This window comes from Rana temporaria, chromosome 6, assembly GCF_905171775.1.
Source record: "Rana temporaria chromosome 6, aRanTem1.1, whole genome shotgun sequence".
Taxonomy (NCBI): Eukaryota; Metazoa; Chordata; class Amphibia; order Anura; family Ranidae; genus Rana; species Rana temporaria.
The window spans coordinates 135277338-135301475 of NC_053494.1; the positions used below are offsets into that span (position 1 = coordinate 135277338).

The window sequence follows — 24138 nt, forward strand, 5'->3', positions numbered from 1 at the left end:
CCATACAAAATGTTTCATGTTTTATCATTAATGCATAAAAGGTTTAAATGGTACCAAAGACATTTAATGTCGATGAGTGCAAGGTTATGTACCTAGTGTAGCTTCCTAAACAAGACATGGAATGCAGCTGGGGAAAACAGACAAGTAGAAGGACTAGGATCTGTTAGCAGTAAACTAATCAGTACCACTCAATGCCAATTGGCAGATCCAAAAGCAAATGACATTGTAGGATACAAAGGAGATAAAAACACTTGATACAAGTATAGGGTTGTCACTATATCTTGAATTTGGAGTACAGTTTTCCACACCAAACTGTGAGAAGGTGAGGTTACTAGGCAGGAGACCAACAAATCAGTGGTTTGGAGATCCCACTTATACTGAAGCCTCGTACACACGTCCGAGGAACTCGACGGGCGAAACACATCGTTTTGCACGTCGAGTTCCTTGTGAAGCTGCCGAGGATCTCGGCATGCCAAATTTTCCCATTCCCGTCGAGGAAAAAGAAGACATGCTTTCTTTTTGGCCCAACGAGATCCTCTACGGTTTCCTCGTCAAAGTGTACACACGACTGGTTTCCTCGGCAAAAAAAAAAAAAAAACAGCAAGCTTCTTGCTGGTTTTTGCCAAGAAACTCGGTCGTGTGTATGAGGCCTGAGGCCCCGTACACACGACCAGTTTCCTCGGCAGAATTCAGCTTCCGACCGAGTTTCTGGCTGAATTCTGCCGAGAAACCCGGCCGTGTGTACACTTTCGGCCGAGGAAGCCGACGAGGAGCTCGGCGAGGAAATAGAGAACATGTTCTATTTCCTCGTTGTTCTATGGGAGCTCTCAGCCCGCCAAGCTCCTCGGCGGCTTCAGGGCTGAACTGGCCGAGGAACTCGATGTGTTTGGCACGTCGAGTTCCTCGGCCGTGTGTACGAGGCCTGAGAGGTTAGAACGTTTGGTTTATATAATTTGGAAAAACAGCCAACTGAGAGATGATCAAATGCAATGTAAGAATATTACCAAGGTGAATTTAAAGTTTTGGTAGATTAACTTTTTTAAATCCAGCACAAGAACCATTGGTTGTTTATGAATGAAAATAAGATTTTACCAACAGTATAGGAAATAATCTTTAGGGTAAAATTCTCAGTTGCCAAATCTAACATGCCAATTAAAAATGTTCGTGTAAAACCAAATGTAATACTTCTTCTCCAGTCACCTGCACTGCTGATGGCACTCTAATGCAGAGAAACTGCCCCCCAAAGTCTTCTTCAGTAACTGACACCCCTCAGAGTGTAAATTTCTTGGTTTCCCAACTGTCCTCAGTCCCTCCACAGCAGGAGGTAACACTGTGTGCTGATCACCCAAATGTAAATAATTTTGATAAAGTGTTGATTATGTTATTAATAAATATATATATATATATGCATTTTTTTATATTTTATTAAGTTGTTTTTATGCATATCTATAGTAGCATATACCGGTATACAGTAAGTACACATGGGTAGCCAAATTTGTATCTGCAGTCTCTAATGATGTAAGCTATCCAAAAAGCACCAGTTTACCAAAAAGTGCCCATCTTTTTGATAGTGTGATAGTTTTATTACTCTGATTTTATCTTGGAAATGGTTGGCGAGGTTGAAAAAAGACACTAGTCCATCTAGTTTAACCAACAAGAAAGTTATTGAAAACCCCCACAGTTGATCCAGGCAACAAGAAATTTACAATAAGTGGGCATTTTAGTTGTATGTGTGGTATCTACTTTTTAATTGGATATTTGCCAGCCTGCAGAAAAATTGAGTGGAAAATAACCATAAGTTAAGTAGAATTCAGATCATAATTTGAATTATGTCAAAATGTCTGACAAAAAGAGTTGTATTTCTAACTACATGAGAGTAAAAGTAGAAGTTAATTTAAACCCCAGAAAAAAAATGCATCTGTGCGTCTATTTTGAATAGTATATTTTTATCACAGCTGCACCAATCTCCTAAATGTTACATGCCGATCCTGCAAGTCAATTCTCTATGGAGATTCCTGTAGTAAAGTGCCACAGCTCTCACCACTGCCTTGCAATGCCTTGCAGTGGTGTTGTATCTATTCTGTGTTGGCTCCCTTAGGCTGGGTTCACATATGTGTAGCCGCAGGTTTGTGCCTGGGGGAACGTTGTGTGTCTGTTCACTTGTTCAGGTGCGATCCAGGTCAAAATTGTTGCCTGAATTCGCAAATGAACTGGACCCAAACACGTACAGGACCCTTTTGGAATGCGGACTGCGGCCACCCCGGACCTGTGTGAACCGGCTCCATTGAAAGTAGGTCACACTTTCATGTCATGCGCATTGGATGTGGAGAAAACCGCATCCAATTCACATATGTGAATACGGTATGTGAATCCAGCCTAGATTGAACTACAGGGAGCCAAGCTAACAGCATGATTGTAGTCAGCACACATTATCATACTGTGCTGCTGGACTTGGTTATTCTAAAGGTTGGATTTAAAAAACAAAATCAAACATGTTATACTTACTTGCTCTGTGCAGTGGTTTTGCACAAAGCAGCACTGATTCTCTTCTTTTTGGGTCCCTCACTGGCATTCCTGGCTTTATCCCCTTGCCAAGTGCCTCCAATAGCAAGCCTCTTGCTATGGGGGCATGCTCCTGAGCCACGCTCTTGTTAATGGACATTGTCCATTCACACACAGAGGACAGCTCGGCCCCACCCTCACTCTCTCCTCATTGGCTCACTGGCTGTGATTGACAGCCGATGGCTCCCGCTGCTGTGTGATCCAATGAGGGGAGAGACCCGGGAAAGCCACTGCTCTCATGCACATCAGAATGAGATGGGGCTCCGGTAAGTATAAGGGAGGGCTGGGGGGAGTTGCACCCAGAAGGATTTTTACCTTAATGCATAGAATGGATTAAGGTAAAAATAACTTTTGTCCTTTAGAACCACTTTAACTCAAAGCAGGTTTGTATTGCTTGTTAGGGAGATTCGCTCTCTGTTTGACCTGTTTACAGGTAGAGACACAAACCAGGCCTTGGACAGGTTTGAGAACCCAGAGACAGTCATATGACTGCTCAATAGTGCTGCAAATGTATTTTGGGGATGATGTTGGCACTTTTGCCAACACAGACTTATTGCCATATAATTAAAGTATGCGCTACTTGTTAAAAAAATATTAGGCTTCAAATCCACTTGATAAAATATGTAATCTCTCTGACCACACCATTCTGTATATTGGACAAAAGATCTTCCGTGCAGAAGCCTAGAACTGCCATATTTTGGTTGTAAAGATGCCTAAAAGACTTTGTTACATTTATGTTATCGTTGTCATTATTGGTTCCCTAATATGGTTCTTTTTCACCCTCAGATACTTGGGAGGTCCCATTTGAGGAGATTTCGGAGCTGCAGTGGCTGGGTAGTGGGGCACAAGGAGCCGTTTTCCTGGGGAAATTCAAGGGAGAAGAAGTGGCCATCAAGAAAGTGAGAGAGCAGAAAGAAACTGACATTAAACACCTAAGAAAATTAAAGCACCCCAACGTTATTGCGTTCAAGTATGTATCATGGTTGCTGCTCATTACATGAATCACTGACATTTTTTGTTTAAACCTGCGAATGAATCATCAGTAATAATTATTCCTTTAGGTCTAATGTTCCACTTGTCACATTCTACCTGAGAGAAAATGAAAACACTTGGCTTGAGGGTACAAGCAGTTCATTAACTTGATCAACTAAAGAGCCCAGCTTTTTTCCCCTAGACATTATTGCTGTCGTGTCCCCTTTGGGGAGATTTATCCTCATCATTTATCATATTGACTATTACCTCAGGGACAAAGTGGGAGTAAATCCAAAATGTTACTGTTGTCACCATGTTTAGATGACAGCTGGTAAATTTTTGATTTTCTCATGCCTCTGGAACAGGAGGAAAAATCAAATGTGCCACACTCTTTCTTAGCAGATTGCTGCCCTCTCTGTTGTGACTGGAGGAGATTGTGGTAACATCAGGGCTGTTATCTATGAGATTTAGTGGGCAGTTATAGCATGAGTGGGCACAAGCAATAATAGCTCTGTTCATTCTTGGTAAGAGAGACAATATGGGACCACTATATCTCTTGGAAAGTAAAGTTAAAGGGGTTGTAAAGGAAAAAAAATGTTTTCATAATAAGCATCCTTTACCGGCAGACATTCCTCTTTTCACTTCCTCATTGTTCGTTTTTGCTCAGAAGTTGCTCTATTTCTTCTCTGTTCTGTTCACTTCCTGCTTGACTGATTTTATTGACCACCGTGAAGGGAGGCTTTACTGCGGTGGTCAGTAACGTGCTCACCCCCTCCTGGGAACTACATCTGTGAGGCAGGACGCTCTCGACGTGTTAGAGACTTCAAGGAGGTGTGAATTACTGGGCGTGCCACAATTCATACTGGGAAATGTAGTTCTTACATGAACGAGTGATGAAAACCAGGAAGTGAATGAGAGAACAGAAACTAGAATGCCGGAGGTGATATAGATGAAGGAATTTAATAGGTATTTACTTGTTTTTTAACAGAATCATTACACTATTCTGTCTACCTTGCAGACATTAATTTTAGGCAAATTTTTTTTTTCCTTAACAACTCCTTTAAGCTAGCCATAGGTGGATTGGAATTCAGCCGATTCAGCAGGGACTGGCTAAATTTTGACTGATGTGTGGCTGCTCCTGCTCAACAGAAGTCAATCGGACTTGTTGCAAACATTTTCTCAATCAGCTGCAGCTACTGATCAGTGTATTCTGAGTCCCCGCTGTCAGAATGCAGTATCTCAACTAAGTGGATTCCTCCATCGATCACAATTGTGTGGACGAAGGAGCCATTTTTTTTTTCATTCAGCCTACTGGCTGAACGGAAAAAAAATAGCCATCTATGGCTAGCCTTAGCTTGTCGGCTAAATGCACAATCTACAAACTCGTTTTGTTTTATTTATTGGCTAGATTTGAATGGTTTTTCTGGTATAACACATATTAAAGTGTTGCTAAACCCACAACAGTAAAATCAACCTGTATTTGCAGTAATGCATGCAGGTTATACTCTCTGTGGAAAAATAAAGTGTAGCGCAAAAAGAAAAAAGAGCCCTATGATTGAATCTCTAAATAGTGGTATAGTAACACCAAAAAAATGTTCATGTGGACAGTGAAGTGAATAAATCTGAGTCCATTGACAAACTCCAATTCATCAGAAGATAGTGACTTTTGTGATACACTGTGATTGATAGAAGATCCGCCACCAATTGATGATAATTATGAGGCTTACCAGAAAGATCAGACCCGAATAAGTATATACCTATCAGGTCATTAAAGCTTGAGTAATACCAGGGATCCAAGCGAACTCAAAAATTGGAAAATCGCTTCCTAAAACCTCCTTAGGTACAATACTCGATATGTAGCAGATTCACAGAGGCCAATTGAATGGTGTCAATCAATGCTCCCATATGGTAATATTAAAACATCCAAAGGTTTCAAATGTTGCAGAGTGTGAGAAAATAAATAAAAGAGCACATAGCCTGATTCTGTAATCAATACTTGACAGTATTTAATAAAAAAAGTTTTACACTCACATTTAGGTGGGATAAAACATACATTATATATATATATATATATATATATATCACAGTGGGTATAGTTAACAAAACTGAGCATGTGCAGAGTTGCCATCACAGCTGCCAAATCCCTAGCTGAAATGAGGACATAAAGAGAAGGTGGAGATAGAGAGCAGCAGGAACAACCAGGTTTTTTGCAGAATACAGAAAACAAATCTCATAGTGAGTATTAACAGCATGTAATACAGCATTTATTGATAGTTTTTGTATGATGTGGGTTTAGTAAAGATTTAACCACTTGCCTACTGTGCAACTTGACAAGCTTTCTTTGCGTACACACTGTCAAGACCAAATCTCGTTGTTCTCAAACACGGTGACGTACAACACATACGACGGCAGGGGAAGTTCGATTCCACTGGCACAACCCTTGGGGCTGCTTTTGCTAATCTCATGTTACTGCGTGTTAAGTAAAAGTTTGGTAGGAGACGATTTGCACTTTTCAGTCTGTTACAGTGTGACAAATGTGCTATCTCCAATACAAACGCTACATTTACCGAAGGTGCGCTCCCGTCTCATACTTTATTCTGAGCATGCGCGGGTTTCTAAGCATACACACGAACGTGTTTCTCGTTGAAAACCAGCCCGATGAGGAACGCGACGAGGAAATTGAGACTCCCGTCGAGGAAAAAGAGAACTTGTTCTCTTTTTTTTCCTCGTTGAGTTCCTCGACAGTTTTCTCGATGAAAAGCATACACACAACCGTTTTCCTCGGCAAAAAAGCTCTGCCGCCAAGTTTCTTTATGGATTCTGTCGAGGAAAACGGTTGTGTGTACAAGGCCTAGCGCGTCCCCAAAATCACCAGAGAAATGACCATTTAACATGGGAGTCTATCGAAGGGGTCCCGGGACAACAAACTTTGCACTTTTAGAGGAAGAGTGGGCCTACACGTGTGCCAAGTTTGGGGTCCAGGGGACTTGCGGCCAGCCAGTACCGGGTCCCCAAAGTCCGGGAGATCAGGCACAAAAAGGTGACTCAAGTATAAGCCGAGGGGGGCATTTTCAGCACAAAAAAATGCTGAAAAACTCGGCTTATACTCGAGTATATACGGTAATTTAATTAGATGTAATTTCATAAGTCATTCTCCTGAAGTGAAGCTGTACTGTGAAAAGCTCCCTAACTTAAATATGAACAATTAGATCAACATCTCTTGTTGAAACAAAAAAAACTAAAAAATACTCTCTTCCCCTTTAAACTAAACATTTCCATTCTGTAAAAGTACAGACTAGGCTGTAGCAGTACCATGTAGAGGTGCCTGCACATACTTTTCGTATGATGACTCAGAAACCAGTGTTGTCCTGAATCAGGGCAGACATTTTGGTAGAGGATTATCTGCCAATTCTGGTGTTTGATTTATCTAGTTTATTTTTTAGCACTTTCAGTTTCTTTCAGTTTACATTTTGGTAGAGGGGCAGGACTTTGCCCCGTGTCAGTGCTGCCCCCTGTTAACTGAACTGGTGATCTGATGACTGAGGTAGAAGCAGTAGGAGATGTGCAGAAAGCACAGATCAACATAGTGGATTAGGCAGAAGCAGGAAGATGCATGTACTGCAGGTCCTCTGGTAAAATGAAGCCCTAAGAACAGTGACAGAGTGACCTTCACCAACAGCAGTCTCAGACATCGTGCCTTAGATGATCTTACACTGCAGATACAGTTAATAAACCATAGAACAGAAATGTCTAGGCACAGTCACATATATAAAAGTACACCGCTTTTTTATTTTAGGAGTAATTCAGGGCAAAAGATAATATTTTTAGGATTTTTTTTAGATTCTTTTTGGAGATTTTCACTGTAATACAGCAAATCTACTTGGTAAGATCAGGTCCAGTTTAGGTTTCTATGTCCTTTCCAGTACATTATATGTAGAAAACGGCACACTCTGAATACAGGGGATTTAAACAGAGTCTGACATCTGTCACACTGTTGAGTTGGGCCCCACCTATCACCCACCTGTTGTCACTGTATGTCTACCAATATGTCAGTTGTATCTCTTATGCCTCGTACACACGGACGGACTTTCCGAGAAAAAAGTCAGATGGGCTTTTTTTCTCGGAAAGACCTTAGATAGAGAACCTGTTCTCTTTTTTTCCGACGGACTCACGGCGGACTTTTGCACAGTCAGAAGTCCGACCGTGTGTGCGAGGCATTAGTCAATGTCCATCTTTCACATTCTGTATTGATTGGTCTTTGTCTATCTGCATATCTAAAGGTATTATGAGTTTCCATAGAGTACACTGAACTATCTAAAGACACTTGCCATTTCTATGCATATATGTATACTGTATAAAAACAGAATGCCTTAATAAACTCTACAGACCATATACATTTCAGTAGGATATACATCAGTATATGCTTGTTATTCGTCAGCTGTTTTGCTTTTTTTCCTTTTCACTTTCATTTGCTCTGTAGTCCCTTTCACAGTTTGCATTTGTTTTAGTCATTGCTTTGCCATCTCCTGGTATTCCTGTTATCTGCGTCTTTTTGGTCTGTACAGTAAACAACAAGCTCTGCGAGTTCATTTAAGGTAAGGAAGGCTGGCAATTTGGAATATTCGGGAGATACCGTATGCAGATGCACACCGTACCATCATCTCCTCCATCATACTGATTAAAGGAATACCAGTTTATCTGAAAGGTGTCAGCTTTGTGTTCATTAGGAAATGACAGGTTCAAATTTAATAACAAAGTTTACAAGGTAAACTGTAAGAACTCTTGATTTGCATTGTAAAAATAGCATCTAGAGCTCACTTCAGCAATATCTGCTTAAAAATAGACACTAACGCATGAGAAATATTTGTGAAAATTGTAAAAGAGAGATGAAGAGTTGTCAGTTTAATTAGCCAACTGGGTAATAACTGATTGCTATCCGGTATACATTCACTTACCATTGGATGCACTGAGCTGGAATCTGTTTTTTTGAAGTGGACCTTGCAGGAAAATTTAAGGTCAGCTTATTAGGTCTGCCCCCCCCCCCAGATTTTTTTGTATTCCCAATTGTACTTTTAATATATACCTGTAAAGAAAAAAGTTAGACTAAATTCTTAACTTACCCCAGTCTCAGAGGGATGTCACATTTTTTTCAATTTAAACCTGGGAAATGCAGAGCAGCCAAAACCTTGCAAGACACTCTTTCACTGGACTGGACTGGAGTGCCTACTCGCAAGGTTTAGGGTAATCCTTGTTCCCCAGGAAGCTAGCTTGAAGGATTAGTGATGCCACACCCTGCAACACGGAAGGCAGGTAAGTATCTAATCTAACACTACATTTTACACTACATTTTTTTCCAGTTCATTTTTCAAATATTGTTAGGTAGTACCTGTACTCAAGGAGGAGAGGAGAGGGCCCAACCTAAAAAGCAGACCTTGCATTTTATTGTAAGTCCTGTTTAAATCCATTTATCAGGTTACAAAAATATTGTTCTCTTTTTATTATAAGGAGCAATGGGGGGGGGGAGTCAGGGAGAGTGCAGGTTTTAAATGGATATACCCTTGTCCTCAGGCTTCACCAGTCAGTCTACTTGAAGGTTCATTGGTTATTCCATGCTCTGTTTTTTTTTTTTATTCATGTGATCTGTGCCAGAAACTTTGGGCCTCATACACACGACCGAGTTTCTCGGCAAAAACCAGCAAGAAACTTGCTGGGATTTTTTTTTTGCCGAGGAAACCGGTCGTGTGTACATTTTTCGACGAGGAAACTGTCGAGGATCCCATCGAGCCAAAAAGAGAGCATGTCTTCTTTTTCCTCAACGGAAATGGAGAAACTTGCCTTGTCGAGTTCCTCGACAGCCTAACAAGTAACTCGACAAGGAAAACGATGTGTTTTGCCCGTTGAGTTCCTCGGTCGTGTGTACGAGGCTTTACAGTATTGGAAGAAGTCTCATTGACTCTCAGGCTGGGTTCACACTAGTGCGAATTGAATGCGGGTTTCCCAGCGTTCGCTTTGCATGACAGGCGATTGTGACCGGCTCTCGATGGAGTCGGTTCACACATCTCTGGGGTGGCTGTGTAGCGGATTGCACAGGTGTCCTGTGTGTCTTTGGCTCAGTTTCAAGTCCGAATTTAGGCAAAAACTTAGGCCTGATTTGTCCCTGAAACAGAACAGGGACGCACCAGACCCCTGCTGTCAGCCGCATCTGTTTTTTGTTTTTTAGTGAATCTAGCTTCAATGTTGCTGGGCCCTGAGGGGCAAGAAATAAACGACTGAGCTTTATATTGCAGAAATGGAAGCACAGTGATAAGACATCTTTATTTCTCAATGTGACCATGCGTTCTGGAGTACTCTTTCCAACTTCAGCTTTCTTTTTCTGAGTCTATTAAACAACCAGCCTTATCCACAGGTGCCATTTTGTCATTGAGTGCATTAAAAACCCCAAAACCTGGGTATAATGCAAATTGTAGACTTCATTCATTCAGTTGACACTTGCCTATGCACCCTTAATTTCTTACGCCCCATACACACTATCATTTTTCCTGATGCTTTTCTCTTCAGGTTTACCAAAACCATCTAATATGAGGTCAAACCTTAAGCGTTTCAATTTGAATGCAATCAGGCAGGTCCTTGTACTACATGGTTTTGGTAAACCTGAAGAGAAAACCAGCAGGAAAACTGATGGTGTGTATGGGGCTTTAGGTGTGCTTGTTGATCATTGAGGAATGGTAGAGAGGATGGGGCAAGCACCAGCATTCTAGGTGAAACCAGAGTTTATATAATAGTGCGATCTGGGTTTCAGGGTTCCTGGGGAGCTCATCTTGCCTGCACACACCTGAATATACCCGATTTTGCATGAAAGCGACTGTTTAGTAGGTTTAAATTAAAGGTTTGCTTTTACCGGACATGATAGTCAAATGTTAACTATCAAGAGAAAAACATGAGAGGCAGGTCTCCTGTACAGAACATTTTATTTCATAGTGGCATTTCATTACAACACCCCCTACTTCAGTTCTGAGAACTCCTAGCCATAGAAAAGTGTGGAGTTTCTCCCAAAGGCATTGAGAAAGCTCTTCTCATTCAGTTTCTTGTCATATAAATCATAAATGTTTAAGACTGAATAATAAAATATTTTTGTAATTATTTTCAGGAACATGTAGACATTTAAACACTGCTCTTAATTTGTAGTTTTTCTCAACAGCTTTGATGCCAACTGACCTTTTGCTTAATTCTCCACAGAGGTGTTTGTACACAGGCCCCCTGTTACTGTCTTATTATGGAATACTGTGCCCATGGACAGCTTTATGAGGTACTCAGGGCTGGGCGGAAGGTAACCCCAAGACTCTTGGTGGACTGGTCAACTGGGATCGCTAGTGGCATGAACTACCTCCACCTGCACAAGATCATTCATAGGGACCTCAAATCACCCAAGTGAGTAATTTCAGTGACATTTCCCATAGGGTTAGTTTACTAAAACTGGTGCACTCAGAATCTGGTTCAGTTGTGCATGGTAGCCAATCAGCTTCTAACTTCAGGTTGTTCGATTTAGGGTTTGACAATAAAACCTGGAAGCCGATTGGTTTCTTTGCAGAGCTGCACTATCCAGTTTTAGTAAATCAACCCCTACGTGTCATGGGGTTCAGTGATTGCATTTCAAGTCAATCTCCGATTTGTTTGTAAAAACAAGCAGTCCATTCCAGGTGAACTATGTAAATTGTATAGTTTAGCAGATTTCTTACAGATTTACACCTTTTTTTGTTCTGAAGCAGCTGGAGTTAGCATTACTGTATCCTCAATTTTAGTATTGTAGCAAGTGAAGCTGCACTGTATCATTTAGGGTGAGGATGAACCTTAAAAATTATTTCACCAGAAATGAAACTCCTATTGCTTGGGATGCAATGAAATTTAGCTGGTAACTTTGAGTGTTGCTCTTTGGGTAAGCAGATTCACTGAAGCAGAAAATGAAAAGTCATATTGGGTTCTATACACATACAATGTATAGAACACCTTCAGGTTGCCATATTGCAAGGAGGCTACATTTATTTATTTTTTTCAATAGCTTTAGAAAATCACAGACCAATAAGGAAATATAATTTTAATATTAGGCTTCTTTCACACTATGGATTGTATGTCCGTTTTATAATATCCGTATTACACCTATTAACGGACGTTTATTAACGGATTTAATAACGGATACATACGGATAAATATTTTACCATTCTTCCTTTATTGAAAACGGATAATGTTTATCCGTATATATCCGTATACATCCGTTATATCATTCCTTTCTAACGTCCGTTAATAAAAAACATTTCACCCTTTCTTGAAGTCCAGCTCCAGAAGTCGTATGGATATTCAGGGGAACCCCGCCGTCAATTTAAAACAAAAATGACGTGCGGTTCCCGGTAAATATCCATAACCAGACCCTTCAGGTCTGGTATGGATATTCAGGGGATCCCCGCCGTCAATTTAAAAGAAAAATGACGTGCGGTTCCCCCTAAATATCCATAACCAGACCCATTATCCGAGCACGTTGACCTGGCCGGCCGCAGAAAAGAGGGGGGGACAGAGTGCGGCCCCCCTCTCTCCTGAACCGCACCAGGCCACATGCCCTCAACTTGGGGAGGATGTCCCCATGTTGATGGGGACAAGGGTCTCATCCCCACAACCCTTGCCCGGTGGTTGTGGGGGTATGCGGGCGGGAGGTTTATCAGAATCTGGAAGACCCCTTTAACAAAGGGGACCCCCAGATCCTGACCCCCCTCCTGTGTGAAATGGTAATGGGGTACACTGTACCTCTACCATTTCACGAAGGAAGTAAAAAGTATTGTAAAAAAAACACACTGACACAAAAGAATAAAGTCCTTTATTAAAAAAAAAAAAAAAACTCCAGCGCTGAAAAATCCACTCGTTCCCGGCTTCCTGCGTTGTCCTGATCCTGCGACGGGTGCGGGTGATCTCCCGCGATGAGAAGATCCAGCGTCGGGTGATCGCCGCTCCGGCGATGTGAAGATCCATCCATCCGGCGCAGCAGCATCCCGGACCTCCTCTCACCGCTGGGCACAGCCCAGCGAATGAGCGGCTGAAGCTGTGACATTTCTTATATAGAGGAGGCAGAGCCACCCGTCACATGACCCTGCCCCCTCTGACGTACCTCTGCTACGTCACTGGGGAAGACCAAGAAGAGGAAAGACCTTTCCTCTTCTTGGTCTTCCCCAGTGAAGACCAAGCGGAGATCACCCGACGCTGGATCTTCTCATCGCGGGAGATCACCCGCACCCGTCGCAGGATCAGGACAACGCAGGAAGCCGGGAACGAGTGGATTTTTCAGCGCTGGGTTTTTTTTTTTTTTTTTTTTTTTAATAAAGGACTTTATTCTTTTGTGTCGGTGTGTTTTTTTTACAATACTTTTTACTTCCTTCGTGAAATGGTAGAGGTACAGTGTACCCCATTACCATTTCACACGGGGGGGGGGGGTCAGGATCTGGGGGTCCCCTTTGTTAAAGGGGTCTTCCAGATTCTGATAAACCTCCCGCCCGCATACCCCCACAACCACCGGGCAAGGGTTGTGGGGATGAGACCCTTGTCCCCATCAACATGGGGACATCCTCCCCAAGTTGAGGGCATGTGGCCTGGTGCGGTTCAGGAGAGAGGGGGGCCGCACTCTGTCCCCCCCTCTTTTCTGCGGCCGGCCAGGTCAACGTGCTCGGATAATGGGTCTGGTTATGGATATTTAGGGGGAACCGCACGTCATTTTTGTTTTAAATTGACGGCGGGGATCCCCTGAATATCCATACCAGACCTGAAGGGTCTGGTTATGGATATTTACCGGGAACCGCACGTCATTTTTGTTTTAAATTGACAGCGGGGTTCCCCTGAATATCCATGCTCAGTAAAATTAACGTCTGTTAACATAACGGACATTTACGGAGACATTTACTAACGTCCATGTGCCATAGACTTCAATGTTAAAATATAACGGACGTTAATATATCCGTTACTTGCAACGGACAAAAAATTTACAAAAAATAGTGCAAGACCCGTCACATATTCCGTTATAACTAACGTCCGTATGTTATAACGGACTATTACGGATCTTTACGGAACATAAAAAAATCCCATAGACTTTAATGATATTTTATAAAGGACGTATAACTTCCGTTTTTTAACATTATCTGACGGATTTTAAAACGGATTATTAAAACGGATTTATTTTGTAGTGTGAAAAGGGCCTTACCTAATAAAAAGACTCTTTTAGCAGTAAGTTCTGGTTCACACTACCGCGACTTGGGATTCCGTCTTGTCTCCCCAAGTTGCGCGACATGAGAATTCAACTCAAGTGAATGAGAGTCATCTTAATGTACACTACTGAATTGGCTCTGACTTCAGAAAAGGTTCCTGTACTCTTTCTAGGTGACTTCTAGGCAACTTGTACCCATAGATTTCAATGGAAGTTGCCTTCAAAGTCAGATCACTGTCTTAACTGAAGCAACTTTACAGGAAGAGTATTCATTGTATGTTTATTGCTCAAAAATCAAATAATATCACTATTGTTTACGGCATTAGGTTTGACTATAAGTTCTTTTGAAATAAATAAATGGTCCACTCTAATGTAACAGATGGGATTTTACAAATAGAAATGATCATTAAACAGAGATAATTGAACTGCCTTTTTTCTAAACCTGGCCCTTTGTACATTGCAAATAATATTTATTGGTATATCTTTTTCCTTCATAGTGTCCTAGTCACACACACAGACACAGTAAAAATTTCAGATTTTGGAACATCCAAAGAACTCAGTGACAAAAGCACCACAATGTCATTTGCTGGTACCGTGGCATGGATGGCTCCCGAAGTTATTCGCAATGAGCCTGTGTCAGAAAAAGTGGACATCTGGTAAGTATGCACCATATGGCTATGATCTTTAGTAATTTACAGTGTACTGTTTCAAGGCAGTGGTGTTAAACATTTAAATGGCTTTAATGTTTGTCTTGTTTGAAATAACAGGCAAATCCCTTACTGATTTACACACAAGTCTTATCTTAACTCTTGTGGTTTTACTGCATATTAAACATACTGTATTTATTTTATATACATTTCATGCACATAACACAGCTGGTTTTGCGAAATTTCTGTTGTAATAAGTGCAATAGCTAATATTTGCTGCCTTTGGCACTTATAATATTCTTACTAGTAGCTAAACAAAAGTTAATATTGTCATGGTAATTATAATGTTCATCTTCCTCAAGCGCTTGATCAATACAGAAAGTACTTCCATAGAAATACCATGGAAAATATTGGTACTGGGCTGCGGATTCTTACAAAAGTTGATTAAGTAAAATTACGTCGAATTCCAAACAGGACAATCCTGTTATTGCATTTCAACCTATAAGGCCTTAGAGCCGGTTCACACTGAGGCAGCACGACTTGCCGAGCAATCTGCCCATGACTTCAGAGGCGACTTGCAAAATGACTTCTGTATTGGTCAATGCAAGTCGCCCTGAAGTCGTCCCAAAGTAGTACAGGAACCTTTTTCTAAGTCGGAGCGACTTGAGTCGCTCCTATTAGAATGGTTCCTTTGTACAGAATGGAGCGCGACTTGTCAGTTGCCTGACCAGTCGCGACTGTGTGAACCGGCTCTTAATCATTCTGTAATTAAGGCCGTATAGACTGAAACATGTCAGCAAGACTGTCATGTTTGGAATTGTATGCCATTTTAATGAATAAACATAAGGAACTTGAGCTGAGTGCTGGTGTTTTACTACGTTTTGTATAGGTTGGCCGACAGGAGCCATTACTGAGCACCGGTGTTCCATCAGCTCCAGTGAGATGAGGAAGTGAAGTCTTTTTTTAATTTGCAATGCTTCCTTAGAATGACATGGCCACTGTAACTACAGTATATGGTTTACAACAACTGATCAAAGATATTCATTAAGGGTTATTGGGTTTTGTTTTGAATATCTGCTTCTTTTAGGTTCCTCTTTATGTTCCTTTGTTTCTGCAACAACATGCTTGGGCTTGTTGGCTTCACTGGATTGTCTTTTACGTTGTAAGATGAACAGCAATGAGAGAACGTGAGAAAGTTTTAAAAGCTAATGGAGTGTTATACACTAAGGTCCACATGTATGAAGGGATGCAAAAATCTGTATTTTTGTAGCAAAGGAATGATTCTCAAGCATAACATGTAATGCAGGAAACCAATCTGTATAATAATCTTGCTCTTTTATGGTACACACTGGGGGTGATTTACTAAAACTGGAGAGTGCAACATCTGGTGCAGTAGTGCGTGGAAGCCAATCAGTTTGACTTCAGTTTGTACAATTAAAGTGTTACTAACCCAGTAATATGAAAATAGTTCATCTATAAAAATTCTGCCACTATATACCTTTTTGACTGATCTGTATATTACGGTCAGTGATACACTGCACAGTTTCTCTAGTGCTGAGAGTTCAGGAAGGAGGCGATTTCCACTGCTGCCTGTATACACGCCCACATGTGTGATGTCAATATCATGTGACCTGGCTAGTTCAGCTCAACAAGGAAATATTCTCTGCAGCATAAAAGACACAACTGAGCATGTGCAGGTCCGCTACTCTGCCTGTGTTAGCTGGCCTGCCCCAGATAGACAGTGCAGGAGGGGGAGGATCTGTGCATACAGGATAAAACAGCCTTTTTTCATTATGCAGAGGATTAACCCCCTAAGTTCCACAGTGATTATAACAAGCATGCTAGGCTGCATATGCAGACTGATTTTACTGTTGTGGGTTTTGTAACACTTTGTAAAGCTTTGACAAAAAAAAAAAAAATAGAAGCTGATTGGTTTCTTTGCGTGCTTCACCAGATTTCGAACTCTCCAGCTTTAGTAAATCTACCCCATTGACTGCTGTAGATTTACATTATAAAGCATACCATTTTCTTACATGTTAGAGATCCAGCAGTGCTGCAGCTACACCCCATGCAGCAATGTGGACAAAAGGAAAGATTACCCTTTCATACATGTGCACAATGTATTCCAGTTTCCCTAGTTTTAAAATGTAAAAATCTTTGGAGACTTAGCTAGCCTTATGTATTAAAGCAGTGCAAAGTTCATCGATTATGTGAAAAGTACAGTATTCAAACATTTAGCTGTCATCTTTCAATGTCTTTTTCTAAAACATTCTGTCCACCTTTTTAGCGTTACACCTGTGTTGGACTGCATCATTTATATGTCCTTTGAACTTTGCTTGTGCCGTCAGTAACTTATCATCGGTATTCCAGGTCTTTTGGAGTTTTGCTCTGGGAGCTATTGACTGGGGAGATCCCATACAAGGATGTGGATTCATCAGCCATTATCTGGGGAGTGGGCAGCAACAGCCTCCATCTTCCTGTTCCTTCTACCTGCCCTGACGGCTTCAAAATCCTCATGAAGCAGACATGGTAAGGTTGACTTTTATCCTGCTGCAAGGTTCATATTGATATAGGTGAGACTAAACAATAGTTAAGAGTCCTGTGTTGTCAGAGTGGGTGTTCTCCATACAAATCATACCTCCATACTTCTACATCACTTGGTCAGTGTTTCAGATAAGAAATGTCATAGGTATTTTATGCAAGCTTTTTTAATTCTGGGGATCCGGGATGTATTTCATGCAGTGATAGGCACATAAACTGGTGTAATGTAAAGTTCTACTTTTTTTAACACCCCACCACCAACTTTAAGAAAAAAAAAAACAAGTGTACCCTACACCTAAAATTGAAATAACACTCAACAGGCCTAATCCCTGTTAAGGAAAAGCAAAAAATGCTAGTAAGCCGTCCGTGTCAGTAATAATTTGTAATCTGCTCCACCTTTTTTTGCACTCTCCCAGCTAAAGTCTAGTACACACGGTCAGAAAATCATACAAAAAATACAGCTTTTGAAGCGATCGTACAATAATCTGATCATTATTACACAGCTTTCAAGAGCCGATCATGATGCCAAAATTATCCGAAGGGAAAAAATTTACCAGATCGTACGATTTTCGTTTAATTGATACTGTTTTCGTCTGAAAAAAATTCGGAAGAGCAAGACTACGCATGCTCAGAAATGAAAGCATACAATACATACATCACTTCCAAAGTTATATTCTGTTGTACGAGAATTTTCGGAAGTTGAGAAACCTCTTTGTTTTCAATATGAGACTATGCAAAAAAAAGGACGATCATTCGTCCGATATTCTCTTTGCATGTACGAGGCTTTATGAAGAGCCCTAAAAGAAAAAAATTACAGTGCAAGACTGTATTGAAATATAAAAAAATGCCAAATAAATCCACTCATCATACAGTATGTGTGCATCTGAAGCATTTTGAGGGGGGTGTACTAAGACTAGAGCAGACATAATTAGGCAGCTATGCATGGCAACCAGTCAGCTTCTATCTTTCATTTTCAAAGCTTAATTGAATGAGCTAAAGTTAGATGCTGATTGGTTATAATGTAGATTTACTAAATTCCCCAGCTTATGCACAGAGCCCAGACAGAATTCTGTCATGTATATTACCTTTTATATCATACACCTTTTGGTGCTGCAACCCTGTAGCTCTGTGTTTTAAAGGGTTAGTTCACCTTTTCATAAAAAAAATAGAGGTAAACTATCACCCTACACCCTTCCCACCCCCTGGTCCATGCTGAACTAATGTCCATTGGGGATAGAGTCTACACATCCCAGTGCAACGGTCCTGGGGTTTTGAAAAAACGCATCTTCTTTTCCTAGGGATGCTGGGATGGATCAGAGCACTTCGGCACATGACTGCGCTGACCAATCAAAACCATTGTGAGGCCCCGTACACACGTCCGAGGAACTCGACGGGCAAAACATCGTTTTGCTCGTCGAGTTCTGTGTGAAGCCGCCGAGGATCTCGGCGAGCCAACTTTCCTCATTGAACAACGAGGAAATGGAGAACATGTTCTCTATTTGTCTCGACGAGGAACTCGTCGGCTTCCTCGGCCGAAAGTGTACACACGGCCGGGTTTCTCGGCAGAATTCAGCTCCGATCGAGTTTCTGGCTGAATTCTGCCGAGAAACTCGGTCGTGTGTACGGGGCCTGATTCATCCTGGAATTCCTAGGGAAAATAAGGAAGAACAGTATGATTTTCAAACCACAGGAACACTGGGCTATGTGGGCTGTGTGGACGGTGAAACAGTATCACCCACAGAGGTAAGTGTAGGAGTGTGTGGGAAGGGTGTAGGGCAGGGATATGCAATTAGCGGACCTCCAGCTGTTGCAGAACCACAAGTCCCATGAGGCATAGCAAGACTCTGACAGCCACAAGCATGACACCCAGAGGCATGATGGGACTTGTAGTTTTGCAACAGCTGGAGGTCTGCTAATTGCATATCCCTGGTGTAGGGTGTTCACTTTTTTTTTTTTGAGAGGGTGAACTAATTAAGTTCCCCATTCCACTCTTATGTCATAAGGCTCCAGTCCAATGTGTTTTGTCTCAACGGACTTTCTTGCTAGGCACATGGAGGCCGTTATTTAGCATTCAATCTGCCCTAGGCACACATGAATGGTACTCCCATTAATACAAGCTTCACTTTTCCCAGCAGCCATGCACTATATTTCTCATTTTGAACAATAAAGCCATAATGTGTTATTTGAAGTAGAAATGTTCATTTTATACAGGGCTCTTATATTTCATAACTGTACAGCCTGCTGAGATGAAGGAGGGGGCTACATGTTGTTAGTCCATATAGTTTTGTGGCTCCTACCTCCACACAGACACTAGCCAGTCCCCTCCTCCCCCCACATGCATTTCCGCTGGATGTACCTACAAATCGTTACTCATGTAATGTTATTTTCACTCAGCAATCACAGGCATGTTAAAAGAAGTAACAAAAAATGATATATTGTGGCCTTAGTTTTTCATGTTGTTTTTCTATTTTAGTTTATGTAGTTAGAAAGTAATAAACCCATAATCAGTTTAATTCAGAGAACATGCATTTAAATGTGTTAACTTGCTTTTGCGTGGGTATTTATGCTTTACCATCACTGAACATATAATACCAGCTGACATAAGTTTCCTACAAAACATTCATGCAGTTACTTATACATATAAAATGCAGATAAAAAAATTGCACAAAGTCATGTCTATGATGAGAATTAAAAACAATAAGAACTAGTTTCAAAGACAAGATCAGTTTGTGATGGGATCCTTACTGTCCAGCCTTCTCCCAAGGGCGCAACATACCATGTCCACCACCTAATTTATTACTTTCCTCTTTTGATCCTGTTACCACTAAGGAATTCGCTAAACTTCTTTCTAAAGGTTCACCTAACCACCTGTCCTTTGGACCCCTTTCCTTCACAACTACTATGGTCACCCATCTTCTCTATTCTATTCTCTCCCGCTCTAATCTTCAATCTCTCCTTCTCTACTGGCATGTTCCCCACTGCTCTCAAAAATGTGATGATCACCCCCATACATAAAGAAATACTCACTGAATCCCACCATTTTGAATAACTTGAGCTCTGTCTTTCTGCGCCTGCCTGCTCTCAAACTTCTTGAATGTTTTATCTAATCTGTTACCTCACTGATAACCTTCTCAACCGCTTACAGTCTAGTTTCTACCTGCAACATTCCACTAGGATTAACCTTCTAAAATGAATTGCTAAAACCAATGGTCACTCTTCCATACTCAGACAGTACCCTTAGACCTTTCGACTGCCTTTTATACATTTGACTACCACAACTTCCAATACTATCTTTATGACAATGATATCAAAGTTTTTCTACTTCTCTACTCATGAGCTCACCCCTTCAATCTCCTCACGCATCACTAATTTACTGACAGACATATTAGTATGGCTTTCACATCACTTCCTCAAAATTAATCTGTCAAAAACCAAGCCCATATTTCCTAATTTCCTCCGACATCGAGCCCAATAGTGCAACCATTAGTTCCTCCATAAATATAAAGGTGGTAGAAGTAGACTCTGACCTCTCCTTTGTGCCAACCATCCAATCTTGCCACCTTAACCACTGTAACATTTCCAAAATATTTTCCTTCTCCTAAAGACACCTGCAAAGCTACTACTACTACTACCTGGTTATTTCCTGCCTCGACCATGGTAACCCCTTTCTATATCTATCTTTCATGGGGCTATTACCCTTTATGTGTACCTTACTAACTGATCTGTGGATCCCACCCCTCCCTGCCAATCTCACCAATGGCTTCTGCTAGCCCAACATATAAAATCTCTGCCCCCAATTAGATCACCAACAGTCTCTCAAAATATTACCCAACCCCTCCACTTCACTCCTCCAAAGACCTCCTGCTCTATAGGTACTTTGTCAACTCCTCACATGGTCACCTGAACAACTTCTCCAGAGTTTCTCCCATCCTCTAGAGCTCATTACCCCAGTATGTCTGCCCTTCAGGCTATTGCTGAAAACTCATCCGCTAAGTAGGAACTGTACTTCTAGCATTTCCATTAGCTCATCCCTTACAGTTATTACCTTTTGCACTACTTGCCTCTCCCTTTTAGATTGAAAGCTCCCACGAGCAGGGCCAGCTGAATCCTCTTGTATCATAATGGGGTTGATTTACTAAAGGCAAATCCACTTTGCACTGCAAGAGCACTTGGAAGTGCAGTTGCTTTAGATCTGAGAAGATCTGAAATGAGGGGAAGCTCTGCTGATTTTACCATCCAATCATGTACAAGCAAAAATAGTTTTTTAATTTTTCTTGCATGTCCCCCTCAGATCTACAGTGACTGCACTTCCAAGTGCATTTTCAAGTGCACTTCTAAGTGCACTTGCAGTGCACCTGTAGTGCAAAGTGGATTTGCCTTTAGTAAATAAACCCCCTTGTATTGTAACTCTTCTGTCTCCATTTAATTTGTAAAGCTCTGCACAAACTGTTGGCACTATATAAATCCAGAATAATATTAATAAAAAATAATCATCATAATAAAATCAATCCATAGCTCAAATAGAGCAGCTACACAGGTAAGGTTGCTTACACTAAATAACCAACAACTTTATCATTCATGAAACAGATTTGAGAATAAATCAGACAGCATATGCTACATGGCCTTGCTCTTCTCAAACATTTACATTTATTTACACAGTTGGTATCTCAACTAATCAAGTCAGCACCTTGATTTTAATCATTCTATGCACAGAGATTTAAATTATACTTCCTTTTTACATAAATTACATCTGCATTACCAAGCATTAAACAAAAAAAAAAAATATATATATATATATATATATATATATATATATATATATATATATATATATATATATATTATAAACATTTTAAACATAAAATGTTAATTACCGTACATATAATTACACCAATGATGCGCTGTTGATTTCTGATTGAAGTTTCTATTAACTACTTGCCGACCGCCCACCGCCGTTATACATCATCACTTTAGAGATGAATATCTCGGTAACGGTAGCAGCTGCTGCCACAATCGAGATATTCATCTCTTCTGTGGGCGGCCGTGTTAACGATAATGGCGGTCTCCGCGGCGAATCCACCGCGAGATCGCCGTTATCGGTGGCGGGAGAGGGGCCCCCCCCTCCCGCCGCTGTTCCGCGCCCTCCGCCGTTTACCGGAGCCGTCGGTAGCGGCGGAGGAGATCGCGACCATCCGGCAGCTGAGCGGGGACGAGACTGAAGGAAAAATCTCCTTCGCCCGTCCCCATAGCTCCGCTGGGCGGAAGTGACGTCAAAACGTCAGTCCCGCCCAGCGTCTTAAAGAAACATTTTTTTTTTTGTCATTTGAAAAAATGACATTTCCAAATTTTTTTTTTTTTTTTTGCATTTAAGCCTAAATATGAGATCTGAGGTCTTTTTGACCCCAGATCTCATATTTAAGAGGACCTGTCATGCTTTTTTCTATTACAAGGGATGTTTACATTCCTTGTAATAGGAATAAAAGTGATAATTTTTTTTTTTTTTTTTTCAGTGTTAAAAATTGTAAAATAAAAATAAATGCGAAAAGCAAAAAAAAAATTTTTTAAAGCGCCCCGTCCCGACGAGCTCGCGCGTAGAAGCGAACGTATACGCGAGTAGCGCCGACATATGAAAACGGTATTCAAACCACACAAGTGAGGTATCGCCGCGATCGTTAGAGCGAGAGCATTAATTTTAGCCCTAGGCCTACTCTGTAACTCAAAAAATGCAACCTGTAGAATTTTTTAAACGTCGCCTATCAAGATTTTTAAGGGTAAAAGTTTGACGCCATGCCACTAGCGGGCGAAATTTTTAAGCGTGACATGTTGGGTATCATTTTACTCGGCGTAACATTATCTTTCACAATATATAAAAAAATTGGGCCAAATTTATTGTTGTCTTATTTTTTCATTTAAAAAAGTGAATTTTTTCAAAAAAAAGTGCGCTTGTAAGACCGCTGCGCAAATACGGTGTGACAAAAAGTATTGCAATGACTTCCATTTTATTCTCTAGGGTGTTAGAAAAAAAAAATATATAATGTTTGGGGGTTTTAAGTAATTTTCTAGCAAAAAAAAATGGTTTTGTCTCGTAAACACCGACTCTGAAAAACAGGCCCGGGGCTAAAGTGGTTAAGATAAATCTTACACTAGGATCAGTATTTTATATTTTTTTACATTTATATCTTTGTGCATTTGTTTCCCTGAATTGGAATTGAATACTAAACTAGCTTTAGTCATCAAAGAGATTATCTTGTTTAAAAAATCCTTAGCTGCTGTCACAAATTTTCCCATTGCTTCCTTTGTGCCGGGATGAATTACATTTCGGTGCAGAACAAGAACAGAACTATAACACATTGAACTCTAATATCAAGACAATCAACAGCAGATCCACAACAAACCTTTCTGCATTCAGTATTGAACAGTAATCCTGGAGTGGGTACTGACCTGTTAGGAGTTGTAGAATGGCTTCAGTGTTGGTATGACGCAAATTAACAGAGAATTTTACATTTTTAGGCAAAGCAAGCCCAGAAACCGGCCATCATTCAGGCAGATTCTTATGCACCTGGACATTGCTTCCTCTGACGTCCTAGGAACTCCACAGGAAACATATTTTAAATCACAGGTATGTCTTCCTAAAAAAAACCTGTATGTATTGAGACTCTTAATGTTCTGTAAATATACTATTTTTGTCTGGTCCACTGTCTTTATTTCCTGTGTAATTTGTCATCTATGAATATTCTTTGGCTGTAAACCCACATCTTACTTCCAGGTTCACCTTCATCACATTCTTGTAAAATCCCAACGTATAAAGGATAAGTTAATCTTTTTTTAAAAAAATAATAAGTGCACATATTTAAAAAAAAAAAGTGCATTTTATATTTTTTTCACGGGAGCATGCAGAGCAATGTCAGGCCCCTGCACACACTGCTTGCAGCCGTTTCCCATACCTCTTCACGGGCTCTGTGTTACAATGCTGTAGGTAGTGTGAATGGACTACAAGTGTGTTATTCAGTATGCTCATGGTCCATGGCGAACTTCCAGCCCTCTGCCATGGTTGCAGTTTTCTCATTCACACATTTCCGTGAATGAATGACATAGCTGTGTTTGGTGGAGCCCTGCACAGTCATGCTGTCTTCAAAATGTGACAGCAAGTGCAGGGCTAGGATCCTCTGTCTCCTGTCA

The 24138-nt window shown here is 40.9% G+C and overlaps 1 protein-coding gene across 2 annotated transcripts in view; it reads left to right on the plus strand.

Moving 5' to 3' along the window:
• MAP3K13 (mitogen-activated protein kinase kinase kinase 13) overlaps positions 1-24138 on the plus strand; it is a 204369-nt gene that overhangs the window by 159976 nt on the left and 20255 nt on the right. For both annotated transcript variants that reach the window (XM_040357405.1, XM_040357404.1), the window contains exons 3-7: positions 3349-3532; positions 10771-10962; positions 14269-14427; positions 16789-16947; positions 23470-23578. In XM_040357405.1, the coding sequence (XP_040213339.1) occupies positions 3349-3532; positions 10771-10962; positions 14269-14427; positions 16789-16947; positions 23470-23578 (803 nt within the window). The remainder of the gene's footprint in view (positions 1-3348; positions 3533-10770; positions 10963-14268; positions 14428-16788; positions 16948-23469; positions 23579-24138) is intronic.